The sequence below is a fragment of the Carassius auratus genome, unplaced genomic scaffold, assembly GCF_003368295.1.
Source record: "Carassius auratus strain Wakin unplaced genomic scaffold, ASM336829v1 scaf_tig00007607, whole genome shotgun sequence".
Classification (NCBI taxonomy): domain Eukaryota; kingdom Metazoa; phylum Chordata; class Actinopteri; order Cypriniformes; family Cyprinidae; genus Carassius; species Carassius auratus.
In genome coordinates, this window is record NW_020523866.1 from 20,848 (window position 1) to 44,805 (window position 23,958).

At 35.7% G+C, this 23,958-nt stretch overlaps 2 protein-coding genes across 3 annotated transcripts; both read right to left on the reverse strand.

Annotated features, from left to right (window-relative positions):
* Window positions 1-313: 313 nt before the first annotated feature.
* On the reverse strand, window positions 314-16,146 carry LOC113071554 (uncharacterized). 2 transcript variants are annotated; one of them, XM_026244905.1, is made up of 14 exons: window positions 16,045-16,146; window positions 12,714-13,204; window positions 11,764-11,872; window positions 11,002-11,474; window positions 8,497-8,576; window positions 8,350-8,390; window positions 7,445-7,501; window positions 7,272-7,307; window positions 7,045-7,083; window positions 5,556-5,738; window positions 5,164-5,448; window positions 4,558-4,638; window positions 3,144-3,392; window positions 314-2,226 (listed from the first exon to the last, which is right to left on the reverse strand). In XM_026244905.1, exons 2-14 carry the CDS (start codon window positions 12,950-12,952, stop codon window positions 1,759-1,761), a joined length of 2,340 nt encoding a protein of 779 aa, XP_026100690.1. In that variant the 5' UTR covers window positions 12,953-13,204; window positions 16,045-16,146; the 3' UTR covers window positions 314-1,758. The 2 variants fall into 2 exon arrangements, with proteins under 2 accessions (XP_026100690.1, XP_026100692.1); XM_026244907.1 differs by lacking the exon at window positions 7,445-7,501.
* An 867-nt stretch (window positions 16,147-17,013) lies between these two features.
* On the reverse strand, window positions 17,014-23,708 carry LOC113071555 (CXXC-type zinc finger protein 1-like). Its single transcript, XM_026244908.1, has 15 exons — window positions 23,667-23,708; window positions 23,161-23,273; window positions 22,936-23,036; window positions 21,997-22,130; window positions 21,718-21,873; window positions 20,998-21,141; window positions 20,556-20,666; window positions 20,114-20,301; window positions 19,821-20,028; window positions 19,472-19,579; window positions 19,313-19,362; window positions 17,922-18,018; window positions 17,683-17,835; window positions 17,353-17,500; window positions 17,014-17,255 (listed from the first exon to the last, which is right to left on the reverse strand). The coding sequence occupies exons 1-14, from the start codon at window positions 23,667-23,669 to the stop codon at window positions 17,354-17,356; spliced, it is 1,713 nt and encodes a 570-aa protein (XP_026100693.1). The 5' UTR covers window positions 23,670-23,708; the 3' UTR covers window positions 17,014-17,255; window position 17,353.
* Window positions 23,709-23,958: the final 250 nt, after the last annotated feature.

The window sequence follows — 23,958 nt, forward strand, 5'->3', positions numbered from 1 at the left end:
GCTGGATGCATACACAGTTTCAGTTCAATCTGAATTTATATTTATATACTGCTTTGTACAGCATGTCCTTGAAATTCGTTTTTTTTTTTTACTAAATCAAAATATATTATGTCTTACATACATACAAATGCTGTCAACTGAATTATCATAAATTTGGACAAGTCAAATTCAGTACATGCATCAACATTAAATCATACTTCACTAATTGCAAGTTACCACATCAAAAGTTTCATTAAATAAAATCTGGCAAAATCTTTTTTTTTTCTTCCTAACTCTTCATGGACAAAGTTTAGATTCAAAAGAAATATTCTGATTCTGAAAAAAAAGAAAGAAACCTTTATTTTACGCACCCTTCATAAAAACCTTACTTTACAGTGTTGCAAAAACTCATGGTTAAACAGACCAAAAGATTTACAATAAGTGCCCTCAGAAACACCTCTAGCTTACATCCTCTATTTATAAATAATTTCAGACTATTAGGTATATTTTACAGCTTATTTTGTACAGATCTCCAGGGGTAGAAATAAAAACTAGTCAGATGTCAACTGCACTGATTTATCTCCTAGGCAGAATTACATTATAGGTAAACCGTATGAAAGCCAATCAGTGAAATGTCCTCCAGTCGGATGTCTTCTGTAGGCTACGAATGATACACACAACAGTAAAAACACACACAGATGCGCTGTGGACTGCTTTATCATGCGTAACACAATTCAGTCACATTAAAGCAGGTGTGATTAACAATAGGACATAACTAAAAGACCGAAGTGCATCTTCTGTTGCATAAAAACACTCACGTGATGAGAATCCTGAAACACATTATGACAGATAGTGTGCTTGTTTTGGGGTAAAAATTAAATAGAGTGCAAGGAATAAAAAAACTATTTTTAAAGGTTGAATGTTTTCTGTTTAAAACTGATTTCAAACAACTAAGTTTGAATGTACAACCCCAAATTTAGCACAACAAAGGCAGATCAGAACACAGAAACAGGAAGCCCATTCTTGTTACAGAACAAATAATAAAAATAATAATAAGGTAACTGTGACTTTATCTCATAATTCAGTCTTTTTCCCTCTCAGATTTGAGAGATACTAACTCAGAATTCTGAAGTTCGTCCAATTTTACATCTTGTAATTCATTTTCAACTCACAATTCTGTTTTATTGATTCTGCCACAAAATAATAAAAAAAGTAAATTCTATTTTCTTACAATAGCGAGTTTATGTTCCACAATTCAGACAATTCTCAGAATCATGAGTTTATATCTTGCAATTACAAAAAAAAAATTAATAATAATAATCTGTACTATTATATATGAACTTATAATTGCAAGAAAAAAAAAGTTCTGAATTGGTGATAAAACATTTTTTGTTCTTTTTTTTATCCAATGGTGGAAACAAGCTTCTATGCATTTCATGGTATTACAATAAGATTACAATTAACTACAATAAGGGCACCTGGTTGGTTTAAGGTTTAAATTGGTCCATAAAGTGACTGAGAGGTAGTTTAAATGAGATCTGAATGTATTTATCTCCGAATCCCAACTGGAGAGCAACGGAAGGAAGGGATTTTGGAAAAACTCATTGTTTTTTGAAGGCTGTGCCACTAACTTCTAAAAAGAAATAAAAAAAGAAGCACCATTTTAGATGTTGATTCATCATGAGGTCAGAAACAGCTCTGACTGCACTATGAGAACTAGTCCAAGAGTTTTGTACTAGTTCTCGATGTTAAAAAACCTTCTCCGTGTAACTTCTCCGTTCAACTCTCCACAGGCTGTGTGCATTTCGGACACTGTTCCTCGTCCTTGGGAATGAGCAGATCGCACAGAGCCGCTCTCACGCTCATTCTGGGCTCCCACGGCGGACCCATGTGGAAGTTCTGGTAGCCCTGACACACACCCAGCCCCTCCAGGTCTAGCAAGAGCGACACCACGTCATCGACCGATTCGAGGCAGGTGGGGTGGCGTGAGTAGACGGCGTGCATGAGCAGGAGAGGCTGGTTCTGGACACTGACCTGGTAGAAGAAGCCCTTCTCGATCTGGACCACCGTGTCAGCCATGGTGGAGAGTTTGGAGCACTGCAGGAGCTGGAGGACGGGGCCTTTGGACATGACGCCCACCCAGTGAGCGGGCAGCACGGTCTGGCCTAGGGAAGTGAACAGCTCCATCAGGCCTTGGTCTCGGTCGCAGTCGTTCTCTCGTCCCGCCAGACTGAAGATCTGAGTGATCTACGAAAGCAGACGTGACATTTGCAAGGCCTGGCATTGTTGCTAGTTGTGGAAGTCTCTGACTGTGCTGAAGGCATCTTAAAAGCAACAATCATTTCATCTTGAATGATTTGAAATAACAGATTATTATTTTTTTTTTAAGTATACAACGGATGATTTAGACACTTTGGGCACTTAGAAAAATGTCTGAATTTCCCTATATACGATATCAAAAAATATCAGGAAACAAAATACAAACTAGTGATTTTTTTGTGGATGTATGAGGTGAGTTCTCAAGTTTACAAATGCACATCAGCTATGAAGATGATCCACTAATGCTTTACAAATACAGTGACACAAATGCATAGTCCTTTTATTCAATGAACAGATGATAAATAAAACCTAACTTTTGTGAAATGGTTTACTTGAAAGTGTGCTTGTGCTTTAAAATAAATAAATGTCACTTAGATATTTTGTTATATAATGATGTTCAAGTCTGTCTAAAAATAAAAGGCTATAAATGCAAAGAAAATAAAAAATTATAATAATAATTTATTGATTAAAAAAATAATACTGCAAAAAACTTGAGTCTTGAGACGTAATATTTAAATAATTATTTATAGAAATTAAAGTGATGAAATGTAATTAAAAAAAAAATCACATTTTAGGTATAAAAATAACTTATTTAATGAATAAAATTAATACATTGGTTTAGCAAACATGCATGCAACGGATAAAAATTGACAGGAAAGACTTTTATAATTTTATAAAGTTTCTATTTCAAATAAATGCTGTCTGTTCATCAAAGAATCCTGAAAAATTTATAAATGATTAATACAAAACAATAAAGCATCACAACTGGATGTTATCAAATGAATGCAGCACTGGGGAGCAGAAGAGACTTTAAAAGCTTTGAATAGTACTGTGCATCGACTCACCACCGGCGTGGACTCCAGCTGAGATTCGGACACGTGCTGCTCTGTGCTCTGAGCTTCTTCTGTGTAATGTGACGGTGGGGATCCCACTCTCACCATCTCAATCTGAAGAAACCCGTTCTGAGTCACATCGTCCCCCATGGGCAGAGAGCTGATCCCCTCACCCATCTGCAGTGGATTGTTGTTACACAGAGGTACTGATCCAAGCATATGAGGGGCTGCCGGCACCCCTGACACGTTGTAGTACAATCCCTGTGAAACAAACACAAACATCCGCTTACAATGGTCACCAACACAAACCATACAAATTTGAAGTTCCTCTGGAAAAACTGCTTAATGCTCAAATGTGGGAAGGCAACATGCACTAACAGTCTTCCCATACTTACACTGGGAACCCCTTCTCAATAAAAAAGAAGCTTTAAGTGTAACACTTTATAGGTTTCATTGGTTAACCTGACACGAACAATAAAAATACTTGTAAAACATTTATCTCTGTGCATAATAATGGCAACCTTTACATTATTAAAATGAAAGAATGTAGTGTAGCACACAGACTTAATTATCATAGTAAAATTGCGGTTTATATTTCTGCACTGGCAGTTATAGGGTTAATGCACGAGATGTTGCTCCTGTGATACAGCTGTTCTGCGTTCTGATTAAAAGCTAAGATGTCTGTTGTTCTTCAAACATTACAGTACACATATTTTGGTTTACAAACTGTATTGTTTCATCACTCGGCTAACATTCCCACCATTCGCTTGAATACGTGTTTTTGTATTTTATAATCTATATTATTGTATTATGCAAAGGTGCTTTGTCACTGGTAGTGCTCTCTAATTGGTTCAAGGACTCCTCTCTGTGCCAATCACAACAGGCTTGGCCAGCTGACCAATCAGAGCAGAGTAGGCTTAAGCAAGGGAGGGGTTTGCTCCAAACTTGCTTGGGACAAATCATTTCGAAATCACTGGCCAATTATTGTAATATTAAACGTATATTCTGAGAAAATTACAATGTTTTCTGACCCAAAATGCATTTCAATCTGTTGTAGTGGACTCCAACACAATATTAGGACACTTTAAAATACTAAATGACCTGCTCTTTAACATTAATGCATTAATTGACATTAACTAATGAAGCTTATGAAAGTGAAAGTGATATTTATATATTTTTTTATATTTTTAGAAAATTCACATTTCTTTCTTCCCAAATCATTCAGTCCTAATACTCTGAAAGCAATGTATGGTGCTTTGGATAACAGAAAAAAACCTGCCAAATGCATAAAATGTAAATATAAGTACTCATTCTTTTTCTTATTTTTAGAGAAAAGTGTTTCTAGCTTGTTTATTTTAAGGCTTGGGACTCTATAATCTATACTAATTTCAGAACCAAGGCTAGAAAATGATGTAGAAAATCTTACCTGAGCACTGAGACCAGAGGTGTTTGAGTACATCTCATTAGACACCATCACGGACCTCTCACTGCCTAAAATATCAGGACCCTGTGAAAACAGTTAACAAAACATAATATATCATTAAATACAATCAGGAAAACATTGATATTTCTGGATTGAATTACATGGTTGATAGTGACTTTGGTGTAATGCTGCAATCCCCTCATATCAAAATAACAATAATTACTGACAACCCATAAAATCTATTAACTTTATCGTTAATCCCATATCCACAAGCTGGAAACAAGTTGTGAATTGGAAGGCAGCTCTGACGTCTCTCACTTGACTGTTGTGATGCCATGTCACCCAAAATGGTGGCAGTTTCAACACACATTTCTATAATGGCATTTATTATAGCCACAGTTCTATGCACAAGCCGTTTATTTGTGAATGAATGTACTAGTGAGAAAATTTACCTTCATCAACAACAAATCAGCACATGGATGCTAAAATAATTTAGTTTAACAGCTCAAGAGCTGTGAGGTTGTAATTCTGGTGATTCCGTCTTGAGGTGAAAGCAGAATAAAACTACTGCTTAAGTGACTGCTTATGAAACATATAAAAATCAGAAACCTCCTCTGTGATGGACGGCTCTTCGTCATCAATCACGGTCTCAACGAACACATCTTCTTCATCTTCCTTAAAAGTGTAATTCCATTTCCTCCTTCCTCCCTTCCTGCCATTCATCTTATAATGCCTCAAGTCGTCGTCGTCTTCATCATCCTCATCTTTATCAGACACTTCGTCATCATCCTCCCAGGGGTCTCTTTTGAATTTCCTTTTTCTCGGTCTCCCGCGTCTCTTGAGCTTGGGCTTTACATTTTTCTTTCTTTGTGGAAGGGATGGATTTAGCATTCCCTGCATGATACGAGAAAACAAGAAACATCTTGCATATGTGTATTTGGCATGTGGCATAACCTTACTCTTGAGTGATTCCATTGGATATTAATCACATAAATACGTACATTTGCTCTATGACCATGAAGCTTTGACTGAAACTTGCACTGACGCAAGCGACATTTCTGCCTTTTCGTGTTACTGCCACCAAACTTGGGCTTGTCCATGCAGAAGTCACATTTGCCGCAGTCGTCTTCCCGAAGACACGCAACACACTGCTGGCACATTCTGCGATTGCGTTTCTTTGCAGCCTGAAATCAACAGTAGACAGAGAAATTGTGTTCTTTTCATTAATAAGCAATAACCATGGAGATTCTGACATATTAAATCAGCTGATAAAAGTCAGAAATTGCTTTTTTTTTTTTTTTTATGGTTTATTGTAGCCCGACTATGTCAGACTTTGTACTTCCGCTCAATTTCCGTTCACTTCTGTACTCAGTCTGAGATAGCAAACTATCTCCCAGTTTTCCTCCGGCTCCAAAACAGCCAGCCAATCAACGAACAGAGGGCGGGAAGAGAGCCGTGACGTAGATGCTAAGCGCCGAATTTAAGATTGTAGTTTAGGTTAGGGAAATTGAAATCATGTTCCTCATTATTTTACTAGTCACAGAATGGGAAATATTATATTAACCTGTTAACAGCGGTTTTCTGTCATTCTATGATAAGGTTCAGTAGGTAACATTAGTTAATTACATTAGTTAACATATATAAATAACATAAATAATTTAATTTAACATATATAAATTACATAAATAATTTCAGCATTTACTTATGCATTATTAAAATAACAAGTGTTTATAAACATTAATGCACTGTGAACTAACATGAACAATTAATAATTTTTATAAACAAAAAAAGATTAATAAATTGTTTTAATAATTGATTGTTCATTCATGTTAGTTAATACATTCATGTTAACAAATGACATCTTATTGTAAAGTGTTACCATTAATATTTATTCATCATACTGTTGAACTTGACAGTATTTTCTCTCTTGTTATTTCATAGGAGCTTCAAAGAAGACGGAGAAAGCCAGAGTCTTGTGTCCTGTGTTTATCAGTATACTTACCTTTATGTTCGTTGGGTGAAAAAAATAATAATTCAGTAAACAAAGTAAAAAAATCATTTGATTGATATCTATCACGATATATCGATATCATGAATTCTTATGGCCACAATAACAGTGATATGAAAAATCTAATATCGTGACAGCCCTAAATACAATGAAGACTGAACGACAAATAAACTTTCCTCAAAAGCTCGATGATCATATTTCATACTCATTCAGGTATTTTAACATGATCAAGTAAACCCAAGTCACTTCAATCCAGTATGTGATCGTCTTAAAATAATATTAATAACCTTACATTTAGTTTATTACATTCTACAAAGATTTTAAGCAAATAACATAAAAGATAAAAAAAACTTGAAAATTGACATTTTTATAATTATACTGAAAGACCCCTCACTTGCTATGAACTATCAATCAAATGACAGAAGAACACGTGTGGAAGATTATCTACAAGAGGTTAGAGATTGTGATGCTGAACCACTCACCCAGTCATCCTCATCCTCGTCACCATCAGGGACAAAATCCTAAAAAACACATACAACAAAAACCTGGATCAGTATTTTAAGCACAGCACTTTTTCCTGAATATGTTGCAACAAGTTAAGCAGCACAACATGAATCCGACAGTCTCATAAATGGATAGTCATACACTAAACTGACTTACACTGTAAAGGCTTGAAGTTGATTTAGCTCGAAAAAACATGTTCACTCACCGTTTTTACAATTTTCTTGAATTTGGGATGTTGTTTCTGCAGGGGACAGAGTGACATTATGTTAAAGGTGTGAAGTAGTTCAGCTACCAACAGATTTTTTGATGATCTTTGGCAATGCTTTTGTGAATTCTGCAGTTTCATGTCTCCATATTATGATAAATGATTATTATTACCAGCATTTGTTTTCTTGGATGTTTTGTTTTCCCAACCTCCCACTGATCCTGCCCCACCTTGAGAATAATAATAATCAAAATAACATACAAAAGCATAATAAATGATGCAAAGGAAATATGATAAACAAACGTGTTACATTCAACAGAAATGAAGGGAAATAATGTTACTAGAAAATAATAATCAAGAAATGAGTGAATGAGTGAATGAGTGAAGAACGCTACTCAAGGATAATCTGGATTTTGTAACTAGCTATTTATGGTGAGCAAACAACTGTTATGGCTCAGAGCAGAACAAAAGGGAAACTAGTTTGTTTTAGCTCATATATTATAACGCAAAAGTATCGCCAAAGCCTTACACAAAGCAATACTTCTTCACTTCCACTTCACAATGCCAGCAACAACACAGAACAGTTGAGTAACCACACGAATGACTATCTGTCAAGCACAATAAAAAATAAATAAAAAAATCAACCTTCTATGTCCATTGATAAAAAAATTATAAAGAATTGAGACATGGGGAAAAGCATCCTCTTATATAGAAAATGCATAAAAATTGTACCAATTTAATATATATTTTTTTATTAAAATATAAAACATTGAAATATTTAAATTATGAAAATATAAGACATGTTTAGTATATGCATATATAAAACATATGTATATGCGAAACTTAAACTAAACTGGGATACTTATAGAAACATTCCTACTATATCAAAAACTGAAAATGTGTACTGCATTTAATACAAGTGTGACACAAAACGATCAATGCCGCTTGTTTAACAGAGGAATCCAAAATTATGTTTGGCACATGAACTTCCTGTTTTATCCCAGTCTTAAGAATCAGTGACAGAAAGTAGGGAAAAGCATCCTGACAGCTCTTGCGCTGACTATTTAATGGTACACACCTTCCTAAACACGATATTTGGAGGAGAGTGCTTCTTCTCTGCTGCAGAATCAAGAAATAGAGAAATCAGACAACACAAATCACACAAACATCAAACTTATCCTATGCTGTTTGTTGAAATGAAGAGTGTCATTACAGATTCCCATACGTTTAGTCCCGTAGCATCTGTAACACAATGTGTCTCCGATCTTGTGAGCAGAAAATGGGCTGCCACAGCTTTCACATTTACTAAAGAAAGACAAACAACTTAGATTTTATGAAGGTCAATTTAAGACATTTTTTAGACCAATTAAATAAAATCGAAATATACATTGAAGGAAGTATGTCAATAAGTTCTCTAAAAGTAAATACCAAGGGTTCACATAACTTTTAAATGTACAAGAAAATATTTAGAGTTAATTTTTAGTAAGAAGTAATTACTTTTAAAAGTAACTTTCCCCAATACTGTTCATTATTTAATTCATTTTACAAAAACAACTGCTTATTATTAACACTTGCAGAATATCTCTCTTCCCTACCTAGAACCTATAGCCTAAAATACTTTTAAAAATACTTGTAATCAGACTACAGTTACTTTTGTATGGATTAAATGATTAAATTTTATTTACACAATGGTAATAAGTTGTTCACCATACATTGATTCTCCTAAATTTCCTTTTTTCTTCTTCCTTTTCAACAATTTTTGTTTGCAATGTAGCTATTTTTTTTTTTCATTGATACATTCATATGCACTTCTAGTGTTTTATTAGATTAAATATTTAACCTGGCAGTGATACTGCTGTGAATTTCATGTTTTTCAATATTGTTTTTTGTTGTGTAGCTGTTTTCCAAATATACTTAATTAAAAGTAATTAATTCTAAGTTTTTTTTCAGTGTTACTAGCAAACACTAACAGCAAGGCACATTAATGTTAGTATTTTTTAAGTATTAACTGTCCACACATTGCACTTGAAAAAGAAGCAATTGTGGCTCTTGTTGGTGAATTAAATTTATTTTGTGGAATATATTTTTTTTCTTTGTATATGTAAAAATTGTCCAAGATTAGGCTAATTCAATATATGTGCTATCAAATAAGGGTTAGCACAAATGTAATCTAAATGTAATCCAAAAGTAATCAGATTACGTTACCAAAAAAAGTGTAATCTAAGAGATTATATTACAGACTACAAATTTTGTCATGTAATCTGTAATCAGTAACTGAATACAACTGATTACAATTCATAAGTAATCTACCCAGCTCTGTGTGTGTGTGTGTGTATATATATATATATATATATATATATATATATATATATATATATATATATATATATATATATATATATACATTTCTACTTCAATATTTTTGTCTTATTTTCCAGTGTAAATGTCTGATCAAAATTGAGTTTAAGATTAAAACAAGAACAACCTGCCAATGGGCTCAGAAAAAATCAACTTAACTCAAGGGGAAAACAAGACATAATTTCATTGATTTGCATCCCAAGTAAAAATGTCCATCAAATGTTTAGATATTTATATTGGAAAACAAGACAAAAATAAGGAGAAAGATATTAGGGTCATTCCGTGTCAACAAAAATTTTTGATTTTGCTAATATTTACCCTGAGTAAGATAAACGTATAGTGACCAACATATGGTTTTCAACGGGTTCTATACAACAGCCTGAATATGGGGACTCATTTAGGTAGCCATATCTCTGGGACTGAATGATTCAGAACCTTGAAAATAAAGATTCCAAAATTTTTTTATTAAGAATATGGTTAAGAATCCTTCAGTTACAGGGCCACAACATTTGGAAAAAGAATACTTATGGTACTCAGACAGGTATGTTCCATGCAGTTGTTATGACAGAACAAAAACAAGATACATTTCTAGTTTCAACATTATTTGTTCTTCAGAATTTCCTCTTTAAAATTTAATAATTATCATATTTTTGCAAAGTGACCCACATTTGATTTTTGACCACTGAAAAGAAGTAAAACAATTTTATTTACTCCTGGAGCCATATTGAAATTCCATTATCTCTGGAACTGAGCAATATAGGGCCTAAGTTTGTTCAGACCCAATATCTAAAAGGGCATTAAGATTTCTTTAATACTTTTTGAGTTACAGGCCTGCACACTTTGGAGAACAATCTTGAAAAGTGTTCTTTCCCCATTTTTGAATGGTCACCACTGGCACATAATGCAAAAAAGATTGCTAAATAGCTACCTATTTTACTAAAAGACCTACTGATCTCTGTGTAAAAATAACATTATGATGCTGCCATCTTTACCCCCTGTAATTTGGCTCTGAATCTCAGGTGAGAATTCCCATTTTGACCGCCCTTTACAAAATTGTGGATTACATAGTAAATATACATCCATTTCATTTAATAATTTGGCTTCCATCACTGTACATGTTTATCTCTCTTCAGAATAAATATTAGCAAAGTCAAAAATATTAGCCGGGGAGCTCTGGTTGAGTTGACACGGACTGACCCATTAATTGTTTGTAATGCACCCTTTGCAGACTTTAAAAAAAAACCTTTTTAAGGCATTCATTTGTGGAAGGCACCTTTTTAAGACCTGCAGAAAACCTGAACTGGATGCATGAAGGATGAATGAATAAAACAGACTTTCTAGGTTGTGTAAAATGAGCCAAAGATTGGTTCACCTGAGAAAAGGAAGACTTTCCTTAAGGGTCACTGTTCCATTATGCCTAGTCTCCGGAAACTCTGGTAAACGTACAGTCTGTTCTGAAAATGTATCCTGAGATTTTGTAGGACTAATGGGCTCCAGAGAGGGACAAAGCCAGAGTCGAAGGGGTGGCTCAGTGCCATCTTTCCCAGGTCCAATAGAGGAAACAATCTGTTGGGTAACATTACCCACTTTTACAGCCGGAGAGTGAATGAAATTCCGTGTAGCAGATTTGTCGATACTGTGCGGCGAGACCCTCGTGAGGTGTGAAGGGCTGTGAAACTCAGCGCCGGGGATCTTGGAGAGGCTGCTGTCCCCTATAGGTGAGATGGGGATGATGCTCTGGGGTGTTTGGGGTAAAACCTCAGGTGTGCGGATTGGATCTGGGATGGGAATGGCAGTAGCTGATGTGAGACTTGAACCTGTTCTTTCCAGTAGATTACGAACAGTCTACAAATACCAAACAACCACATAGAAAAGAAGACAATGTTTTAAAAACATTGTAATAGTATCATATATGGTTAAATTAAATGTAAAATAATTACATATATCATCACAATATTACGTATATATATCTGTATTTTTGATCAAATAAATGCAGCCTTGGTTAGCATGACAGTCTTCGTTAAAGAATCATTAAAAATCTTTATCATTCCAAACTTCTTACCCATTGTGCATACATAATATTCTCTCCAACAATGCAAACAAAACCCAAATCAAGACACATAGCTAGACAAACCTTTTTAGGGCGATCTGCATGCAATCCTTTCTTGAAATCTAAACGAGTAAGTCCATGTCTAGCATTTCTGGCAATCGGAGGCCGACCTCTACGTCGTTTTACTTTAGGACTGTGAGGATATGAAAAGTACGAATGTCAGTTTATCAACTGAACATAATAAACAGGTCTAAGGCTGATGTTACAATGGGCAACTTTGGGCAATGTTGCTGTCAACAGGCAACCAGGTGAGACACTAACAATCTAATGCATCCAGCTATTAATTAGTAATCCATTGTCTATGGGGAAAGTGCTCAGGCAACAAAGAAAAGTTGCAAGGGAAAACTGTTCAAAAAGTTGCCCTGTGTGTCATCAGCCTAAGGACAGTTATTATCAAATTAATTTAAATGTCCATATATTAAAAAAAAAGATTTGGGTCCAAAAGTGTGAGACCACTTGTAAATACGCTTCTATTAAGCACTTTTTTAGTTTAATAAAACATTTAATTGCAAATATTCAACGTAACACTGAGTGAAAAATTCAACAAAAAATGGAATGTATCTCTGAATCTCTCCATATTTGGATTAACGAAAGCACTCCTGAAAGTTACACGAATAAAACTTGATATTTATATTCTATAGCATGATTTGAGAAGCTTCAAATGGAAGCGAGAAAATCTTGTCTGTACAAATCTTTACAAAAGTTTTTACAAAATTTTATTTTTAATACATTAAATCACTTTTTAAAAATAGTATTTTACCAAATAATGTGTTTTATTTTTAATTGATTAAAAAGCATTCTTAAACAGAAGCTCAAATGTGTGATCTGCTGGGTTTACAGTATTTAGTGTGAAATGAATCACATTGTGTGAACTTTACACGCAACTGTATTGTGAAATAATATTGTTGTACTGCTTACACACACTATAATGTATCCCACTAAATGCAAAACAAAAATCAGGTAGAAGCACATACACATTATTATTGGTCTTTCTGGTGATCCATTCACTGCTCTTGACACCTTCACCACCATATTCCTCCTCCTCCATTGGCATCAGCCATTCGGGTAGCAACTCAACCGTCACCTTTGCAGGCTCACTGTTCTCCACTGCATTATACTCAATGACAGTAACAACGTCTGCTCCAACCGGCACAGTCTCTTCCGGTTGCATCGTCTCCGGTTCAGCTGACGCCCTGTTCAGCTCATCCGTCATGTCTGATCCCGTTCTCTGGATTCTCCCGTATTACTAATAGATTTGTGAGACTCAAATGGTTTTGAGTCATGCCAGGAAGAGTCTGGACGTTGAACCAATGGCTCACATTTTTAAATAAGAAAAATTACTTTGTTGTCCGTAGAAGTCGGAAGTAGAAGTTTCATCGTTACGAAGAGCTTGGGTTACATAAAATGTCAAAACTCCAGTCTTTCAACCATGTCTTCAGTGGTTATGAATTATTATATTACATACCTGTAAAGAGAATGTAGATATTAGATCAAATTATACATGCAATATAGCTAGTTATTATTCCAGCAGAGTCTGTAGTAATTTTTCTGGTTAATATATTTCTAAACAAGCAAAGTTGGCACATCACAGCTCCATAAGTAGAAAGATATACATGTTCTCATTTCAGACCTACAAGCTCTTCATCAATGGCTCAAAACGTCACTTGTGGTGAGAACATAGCTAAATATTTTGTATATGTGCCAATTTTGCTTTTTCTGTTTGACACTGTTTGTAGTTGAGCACACACATTGAGCACACCGAATTTCTCGACACACTTTGAATTTTAGATGAATTGCAAACCAATCAAACACACATGTATCGTCACTAATGATATAAGATTTTGCCAAAGACAAATATTATTTTTTACATGTTCACGTACTTGCATACCATTATTTTATTAAAACATTTAAGCAACAGCTTCTAAGAAAGTCTTTGCCAATGCAACGTCACCGATGTAAATAAAGCCCCTCTATTAAATTAGGCTACTGCAAGGACTCGAGCTAGCAGAAACACGTTAAGACTAGCGTGAAGGAGAATATTTATAGAACGGGGCTGAAACGAGCAGTTGCCATGGTGACAGATTTGCAGCGAGCCCAGCAGCGACAGCAGGGAGGTCGAAACAAATGGGCTGAGAACATTCGATATCTGCAATGCAGCGCTATTACTATGAAAAAACATGGCAACTATGGTAAATAAATCAGCAAGCAGTCAGCGCTTGTTTAAGTTTGTTTAATGGAAAATACTTCATTTCCTGAAACCCTACTGACATCAAAATAAAAGAAAGCAGACCAACAGTTTAAGACAACTTCAGTTTAAGAAAACTGCAGAAAGGTTGACCAAGGTATTAAGCACTTTGACAATTAGAAGAACAATACAAACCAGATCTCAGCAATAATAAAATCCCGCTGTGGGTTTTAGCTCCATTCTGGGTCATAGGGTGATTTGTATATTTTAAAAATGATGATTTCAGTGAGATGACTTCTTGACTAGGTAAGCAAGTCAGGAAGGAACTCACTGAATCGGTTCAGTAACATTAAAATCTCAAATGCTGAACTAGCGATTTTCAGTCATCTCTCATTCAGCCAAAAAAGTAACAAATACAGCAGCTCATTATCAACCTGATTTAAGTTTAGTCATCATTTTAACTATTAAAAAGGAAATATACTGAACTAGCAATTGTCAGTGATCTCTAATATAATCAAAATTAACAAATGCTGCGGCTCATTGTCAAGACAACTTTAGTTTCTTCAGCTTTTTTAACGACTAAGAAGAAAATACACTAGACTAGTAATTTACTGTCATCTCTCATAGCAAAAAGGTAACAAATACAGTTGCTCATTATCAACAAAACTTTAAATTCCTCATCTTTTCTAGCTAAGTATAAAATGACAATTTTCTGAACAAAATATGCAACTGTGGTGGAACAGTTTCCAAATATGTTTCATTAGTAAAGATCAAACTGTAAACTCTTATGGATTAGCACAAATTAATATCTGTAAACACCTGCAAACAGCACATACTTCTACAGATAATTTAGCAAAATATAGGTTTGACTTTGCTGCTATATAAACGGAAATGTGTACCACAATAAACCTAGAAAGCAAGCACATTTATTTAATCAATCTATTGCAAAAATCTGTAGAAACTTGTTTTAATTAAAATCAAGAGGACATCCTTAACACTTCAATGTAAGAAAGAAAAAAATTTATATATATTAATTTCTAAAAACCGTTTTCCTTTTGATGTGATGCAACAGAAGCAAACACTTTCTCGTTTGCATTTTGAATATGCGATTATCAGAAAAGTGTTTATGATCATTTTGGGAGTATTGTCTTCTGTTGTGTTTTTGAAAACTGCACTGTAAGATAAAATAGTCGTTGTTAAAGTTTTAACCACCTTTTACAATTAACATTTTAGTATGCCCCAAGAACAATTACGATTCATACAAATAAGAAGTAAAAATATTGTGCATTAATATTTAGAGGTGGAATGTGTTAAAAGTTAACGATGCTGTGTTATTTGTTATCATTATGCATTTATGTCTGCAATATAATTGACGTCGGTGAAGCTTTGATTTATGTTACTTTTTATTATCATTATTATTATTATTACGCGACACACTAATAATTGCAAGGTGATTTATTTGGATTCGTCTTAGACCTATTTTCTGAAAAGGAACTAAAATAGCGCTATGCACTCTTTTAGAGCAAATAACCATAAAACTTAATGTTATTTAATATTTAGTGCAATTCCTAACATTTCTGTCGTGCAATGACGTGACAAAAATAAACGGTGAGCAAAACAAACAGATCGTAATAAATCGACACGAGTTTCGCCAGCCTCCATTACAGACCGCTGGAGAGAGGAAGACTGTCCCGACACGCGATCAAAAACACGTCCGACAGAACGTGACATTTATAGACAGTACTGTCAACGCTCGAGCGTTTCGCAAGTGTATTCCACTGGCAACGTCCCTAATTAATTGTGACAGATTTTAAACACACGATAAGTTTATTTTGCACGAATCTACAACGTCCATTTCGCTGTGCTGAATGAGCTCGAGCAGCCCCCCCTCCTTCACTGTTGACCCTCCCCTTCCACACTCACCATTGCTTTCAGCGATGCAGCCTCGCAAATGACTTTCCGAGCGCTTTCTGCTGCACGGAACCACGCCGATCTTTCGATTCTTTTACTACAGCGAAATCTCGAAATTATGACGCTATCTGCGTTCTACACGCACGCTTTTTTGTCATGCACAAAACCAAATAGTGCGCCGAAGACCTGCAGTATTTAGACATTCTTACCTCATCGGGTCTCGCGCAGTCGATCGAGCCGTTCATCTGCGCCTCGTTCTCTCCGATCAGCGATACTTTCGGAGATCTACTGCGCACGCGCCGATACAAGCATCGTAGGAAGTCGATCCCGACTGGTTTCGAACATTTAAAAATTTAGCGTTAGAACAGTCCTTGCAGTAATAGTCCTTTAATGTAAAACAAGAACGCTAGAATAACATAACTGCATGTCTTCGGAGTTCATTAGGTCTTTTTGATAAGCGTGTATGAATATAAATAATGTATAAATAATATAATATAAATAATGTAACGCTTCGCGTTTCCTCGATATGACGTACCATCGCTGTTTATCAAAGATTCATAACATCAGATTTTGTCCTGAGCATATCTGAGTTAATAGTTATCGGAAATAATTTCATATTTTGCTCTTAAAAATAATGTGCTGTACAAAATGCTATGTTTGCGCGTACTTAGAAAATTAAATCGAGAAAGTTATTTGTTTAAAATAATTACGTGTGATTTAACGTTTACTTCTGACATTTAAATGCCAGAAATGATCAGGGTCAAATAAACAAATATCTTTGCAACATTAAAACTAAAGGGCCTTTGCTTTTCCCCCCACAAATAGGCTGTGTTAAGTGAGATATGTCTTCTATTATTAAACATTTAATTAGGTTCATAATTGAACCTAAATATTACCGTGAAATGTCTTACCTCAGAATCGCGTTGACGCTCATCAGTGATCAAAGCAAAAGCAGAGAATTTTGACAATGAGACCGTTTTTAATCATGTCACCTTCAGAAAAGTAAATGTATTGTTAAATGTATCAATCTAAAATTTGGTCAGACTTTAGAAAATGTTAAAATAATTTGCCTAAATATGAATGATAGAAAACCCCAACAAAGCCTTAATGGAGATACCTTTGTGTAGAGACACAAGAAATGCGATCTAAAGACAAAAAACACATTTCACCAGCATAAATAATTTTTCAGTTTACCTTTTTAATGCTCAATACATGGTTATGAGATTATTAAAAAATCTAAAAAAATGTAAGCACAACAATTCAGTGTTGTTACAGCACCATTCAGAGAGTGAAGCCAAGTTACATTAATACAAGTACAATACAGAAACATAATGAGTGTCATATACTTTCAACAAAGAACTACTAATACACTGACTCTTCACAAACGTGAGGCGACTTCAGCAGCGATGGTTCCTTTTCTCTGCAAGATCAAAGACAAAACCTCAGACTGCCGGGAGAGTTGCATCATGGTTGAACATCATGTGCAAACCGATTGGATAAAAAGGAATGACAGTGACCTTATCTGTCTTTGTTAGTTCTCAGGTCTGTAGTAATTGGGTCGTGTTGGATTGTCTGGTGCAGCATGAGAGCCATGAGACCTGCACGATTTGTCATGGCTGTTCTTAAGTTGCGCTCCTGCTCGAACAATTCATCCAACTTGTACCACTAAGAGGAAGAAAAAAGAGATCATGGGAATGAGTGAATAAATTAAAGATTAACTGTAAGACTGATGAAGGATGATGCAATCTTGTCTTGGAATGGCTTTGAGTTTATTATTACACAACTATTTTTGTGTAATAAATAATTTCTTTCCTTCAAATAAATGATTCCTTAGCACATGCACTGACCACTCGGACTCGTTCCAGGTCCACTTCAGCCCTGCGGAGTTTCTCCCAGCAGTAGTGTTTGTTGCACTTGCGTTTGGACACCCTGCAGTATTCTCCGGTGGGTTCAAATACATCACGAACCAATGGACAGCCACAGACCTCATCCGCAGGGATCTGTATGCATGCATCACAATCAGAATAATGTCCTTAATATCTATGCAGATTGGGTGTTTATGTATCAAATGCATGTGGTAAAGTACCTTTGGGTCTCTGGAGTGTTCTGGACAGAGCACCTGCAGTCTCTTACAGTAAGTTTTGCTTTGTGGATTGTACACATCACAGAAGAGCCGTGTAGCACTACATACCAGGAGAAATATTATTAAGACTTAAAGCTGCAGTAGGTAACTTTTGTAAAAATGTATTTTTTACATATTTGTTAAACCTGTCATTATGTCCTGACAGTATGAGATAGATAATCTGTGAAAAAAAAAAAAAAAATCAAGCTCCTCTGGCTCCTCCCAGTGGTCCTATTGCCATTTGCAGGAATACATCGCTCCCGTTAAGAAACAACCAATCAGAGCTGCGGTCCGTAACTTTTTTGTGTTCAAAATTTACAAAATGTATATAATAAGCGAGTACACCATGAATCCATTTTCCAAACCGTGTTTTTGGCTTGTCCTGAATCACTAGGGTAAATCTATAATAAGTGTTTCTATTCAGACTATTTTAGATTGCTTCGGGGGTACCGCGGCGGAGTAACCTAGTACCTTTGTGATTCTTCATAGAAATAAACAGAGAGAAGTAGTTCCGGCTACGATGTTCTTCCGCAAGACGCAAGCAGTTCTGTTTATTAACCGCTAGAGCGTCAAAAGTTACCTGCCGCAGCTTTAAACATTTGACATATAAAGAAATGAATAGGGGTAACCATACGGGCCATTTTTACGGGACGCACCCTTGCCAGGATTTCTATATTGCCTAAAATATCCAGGTTTTGGCTTTTTGCACTGTGCAGATCAATCGTTGTATGACATTATTTCACTAGACTTTGGTGACATACAACGATCGGTACGCAGCTTCAAGTCGAACGAACGAAAAAACACATGCATTTATTTGGATCGCTTTAATCGTTCTCACCTTCTCATGTGAGGCGCGCCATGATTGGTCGATTATGAACAATACCTGCATGTAATTGGTCAAAATACTTTGGATGTTTTAGGCAATTAACAAATCCTGATCAAGACGTGTCCCCTATAAATGGCACATATGGCCACCCTATTAATAGGACTCTTGAGAAATTAACAAGTATGCAAACATTAGATGAGAACTCCAGGCATATAGTTAATAAATATTCTGAATCAATCGTTTTATACATCAAACTGATCAAAAATGACGGTACAGATATTTATATTGTCAAAAGATTTCTAATTCAAATTATTGCGATCCTTTCGAACTTTCTACTCATCAAAGAGTTCGGAAAATTGTGTAGTCATTTTTAAAATTGATGATAATAAGAAATGTCTCAGCAAACCAGCTCTTTACAATGATTTCTGAAGGATCATGCGATACTAAAGACTGGAGAAATGTTTTAAAATATATTACAATAGAAAGCAGCTATTTTAAGTTTATGATTTATTTATTCATATATACTTACCCCTCTATGCGAGTGGGGTACATGGAGCCAAATGATGTCTGACTCTCATACTGGATAAAAGGAAATGATGAAAGATGAACATCACATAATTTTAAAAGCACAACACTAAAGCGTCAACAATGATTAAAGGTCTATGCATCACGATTAGTAAAAACACACCTTTGCATAGCACCTTTCCATGTGACGCAGCGCCACCTTGGGGTTAACTGGGTGACTGCAGGACACACAGAAGATTTGCAAATCTGTGTCGTCGTCGCCCTCATTGACCTTCGGGGAAAAGAAATGCAATGTTCAGGCACTGTTATGTGATCTGAAGGATCATGTGACACTAAATACTGGAGTAAGGATGCTGAAAATTCAGCTTTGCTTTACAGGGGTAAAATACTTTTTATTTAATTACATTGTATTCGTTTAAAATATAAGAATAGTCAATTCTATTGTAATATATTTGCATTGTTTTCAGTTTCATTGCTTGAAACCAGTGCACTATGTTTCTAAGGGCCCTTACCTCTTCATCATGCTGCACGACCTGCTGTTTGGCTTTAGCAATGATGCCTTCCAGCTCATGAAACCGTTTCTCCATTTCGGTGAGTCGCATGCGAGCTGACTGTTGCTCACGGCGGATTCGCTCCAGAAGCTTCTTGCCCTGTTCTTCAGCGATGCATGGGCTCTGCTGCCACTGCTGGATACGCTGTGGCAGGATCTCATAGATTCGACTGGCAACACAAGACAGAGATTTTCAGAGTCTGTCTATTCTTCTACATACAACTCTCTACAACTGTAAAGCATTTCCAGGTTTACTTGGCAGCGAGCTTCATGCCGCAGTCATCAGAGCAGTATTTGGAGTTGGCACGTGCAGCTTCAACACATCCCGGTCCGAGACACTGTCTGGCTCCTCCGCTGTCCCGAACCTCTGCCCGCTCGCTGTGTCTCACCCGGTCACGGTGCTTCTGTTTGGGTTTGTGCTTCCGAGGCTTATTCTCCTCTTTCTTATGAATGAAAACAAAGTTCTAATTTAGTTTCCATTATAAGCACTTCAAGCCGAAACACATGCTTTCTGTTCAAAAGTCCCTTTTCAGGTTAAGAATTACATTTATATATTTAGAAATATTAAACACTTTCTGGACTGAAATAACTTGATCATCCCTACATTTTCTTTCTTTTTTTTTTAAATATGTGAGTATCAAATAGGAACCATCCGGCTTTTAGGGAAGATTGTTTGTATGTATTTTTAAGTATTTACCTTTTTTTCAGATCGCTTTTCTCTTCTTTTCACGTGCTTGACTTTAACAGCTCTCTTTCTCATAGATGAATCGGCGTATGAACCATCATCATCATCATCACTGTTCCAACCCTGATTAAAAAATAAAAACAAACCATTTCTGCCAGAATAATTATCTTTAATCAATGGAATAATTTACTTACTGCAGATGCATCAACCTAAAAAAAGCATTTTGCATGACCTGATCCAAGGAAGCTACATTTAGAAGTTTTATTGGTGATTTGATCATTTGTGTAAACAGTAGATTTTTTATTGTTTGCCATTCAAGAACATAGGAGCTGTTCTTGCATTGCTGTAAGCATGTTTCCAGAAGTTCTACTAAGATATCCAAGTGGGCTAACTAGGTAAAAGGGTATTTTCAGTTGCTCTGAAGTGTGCTGTAAGAGTGAGGAGAAGCAGGTACCGTGCTGTGTTCTCCATACTTTCCAGCGCAGTACTGCTGATACAGCTCCAGCTCATTCTCACTGTAGTCTTCAGACAGCGGACCGTCTTGATAATCTCTGCCCTTAGACATGGAGCACTCCTCACCCTTCACTCGCAACATTTTCTGGAAAAGAAAGAAAAGGATTCAGAGATTAAAGTAGTACTGGAAACATAAAGTTTGTATGTTCCATAATGGTTTAGTTTTAGTCAGTTTATTATGTGTCTTTGTCGTTTTTTAAATATACATCTAAATAGTTATTTATTCACTTCTATTTCAATTTGAGTACATCAAGTTTAACTAAATGAAAATAAGAAATGTTTAACTTGGCAACTAGCTGGAATAAAACAAGTTTAAATATTTAATTTCAGTTAATATTTAATTCATGTAGCAAAAATACTTTTATGGTTATGGTTTTAGTAACCTAGACTCACTCCAGACAAATATTCTCTGTAATAAGTGTACAGAAGTTGCTATGGATAAAAATGTCTGCTTAATGAAATTTACTACCAACAATTACTAACAACAATCAACAAAACACATTAAAACGTACAGAACCATTTGGCAATAATTGTTGAGATGCATCTTATCTGTCAATAAACCAGATCATACCTTAAAACACACCATAAAAGCATATGATAAAAAAGACAAAGCCACTGGTAATGTCACTGGGATTGTCTCTTTTACAAAAGGGAAACTCACCCTAGCGCGCACTTCACACTGTCTCAGCCGACACTTCTGCCTGATCCTATTCGGTCCGCCGAACTTCTTCATGTCTTTACAGAAGTCACACAGTCCACAGTCCTCTGTGCGCATGCAGGGTTCACATTCTCCACACATGCGAGCTGAGCGCTTAATCTGAGGACAAATCCCAAATATTCCCCACAGCCAGTCCAAATGTTAACAAACAGAACTTTTTTCAGTCACTTTCTTCACAAAGGTCATTGTACGAGAGCAGCTTTATCAATCAGAATTTCTCACCCGTGACCCACGGCGTCCATCGGACTTCCATCCGAAATCCGGTGTGTCTTGCTGGTTATCGGTCCCATCTGCCTCTGCTTCTTTCTCTCTGCTTTTCTTGGGGCGGAATTTAATCTCTAAGGATTCGTTTTTACCTAGATTGCAGGATGTATATACTCAGGGCTCTTTTTATGGACAGATATATATACAGTGGCATGCGGAAGTTTAGGAAACCCTTGCAGAATCTGTGAAAATGTGAATAATTTTCAAAAGAAATAAGAGAGATCATACTAAATGCATGTTATTTTTTTTTATTTAGTACTGTCCTGAGTAAGATATTTTACATAAAAGATGTTTGCATATAGTCCACAAGACAAAAAAAAAATGCTGAAATTATTAAAATAACCCCACTCAAAAGTTTGGGAACCCTTGGTTCTTAATTCTGTGTTCTGTTACCTGATGATCCTCGACTGTCTTTCTGTTTTGTGATGCTTGTGCATGAGTCCCTTGTTTGTTCTGAACAGTTAAACTTCACCGTGTTGCGTTCTTGTTTCCTTCTGGAGCATCAGTGAATGTGTGGACCTTTTGTAATAGTTGTGTTTGAGCGCCTTGATTGTCTTCCGTGTGAAAAGATGTATCTCAAAATCATACACTGCTGGAAAGGGTTCAAAAATGCGAAAGAAGCTGGACAACTGAAGAATCTGCAGGACCTGAAGGTTTTTTCTAAAGAACAGTTCTCAGTTTAACTGTTCAGAACAAACAAGGGACTTTTGAATGGGGTTATTTTAATAATTTCAGCCATTTTTTTTGTATTGTGGACTAAATGTAAACATCTTTTATTTAAAATATGTTACTAAGGACGGTACTAAATAAAAAATATCATATATATAGTATTTTTAAAACAAATCAAATAAAACGATTATATAAAATAAAATAAAATGAATTCATCAAATTTCTTACTCCGACACTTTTCACAGTACCAAACACGGATGGTTTTGGCCATCTTCTCTGATATTTTAATGCAGTCTCCATGAAACCACTCGCTGCAGTTGTCACAACCACTGTGTACATGAAAATAATTGGAAACATGCGACTGAAAATATTTAGTTTTACAATGGAAAAAGCATCCTTGATAAAAAAAATAAATAAACTGCATGCAGACATTTGAAGAGAAACACATCTTACATCATAAAGCAGTTGGTGTCTGGCTTGCGACAAACACAATAAACCCGTGCATTGCTAGGATTCAGATTCATCTCCGGTCCAGGAGGCTGCTCCAAATCTGACACTTCACTGTCCTGTAACATAGAGAAGAAACTGAATGTGTATTGCATTTTCTATTATCTGTATTTTGAAGAATATCAATGTATATATTGTATAAACCGTTTATTATGCTGCGATATGGTACATTTTATGTATTCTCTGATACTTTGTGATGCCAAACCTCCACGAGGTTGAACGATGGCACATTTTACAACAGCTATTCTGAGCTGTCATGGCCATTTGTATTGTATTATATTCTCCCCTCTCTCTCTCTATATATAAATATATAAATATATTCTTATTTCAAAAGAGTACCAAAAATGTTCACACACATTCAATCATAACAGTGATATACCTGTTACTGTCACCCCTGTATAATATTATTATGACAAAACGACCAGAATTACAATATAATTAACGTAACATACCATGACAGATTTCTCCGGTTAATGTCCAAAAGAAATGACTGCCTACTAAAGTCATTTAGAACATCTGAAGCACAAAATCTAATAAGGCTGCCATAACCACGGTGAAACTAAACCGGTGTGCAGTGAACTGATTCAATATTTCACTCCTTTTGTTTACAAAGCGGACCACATAGACAGTAGGCGGACCACTGCACAACAACATCTATTTCCGCTTCCACTGCTGGATTCTTCTTCTACTGTTTAATGAGAAATGATCCGCTGCCTCCTGCTGGACTTGTGTGTGTAAGTGACG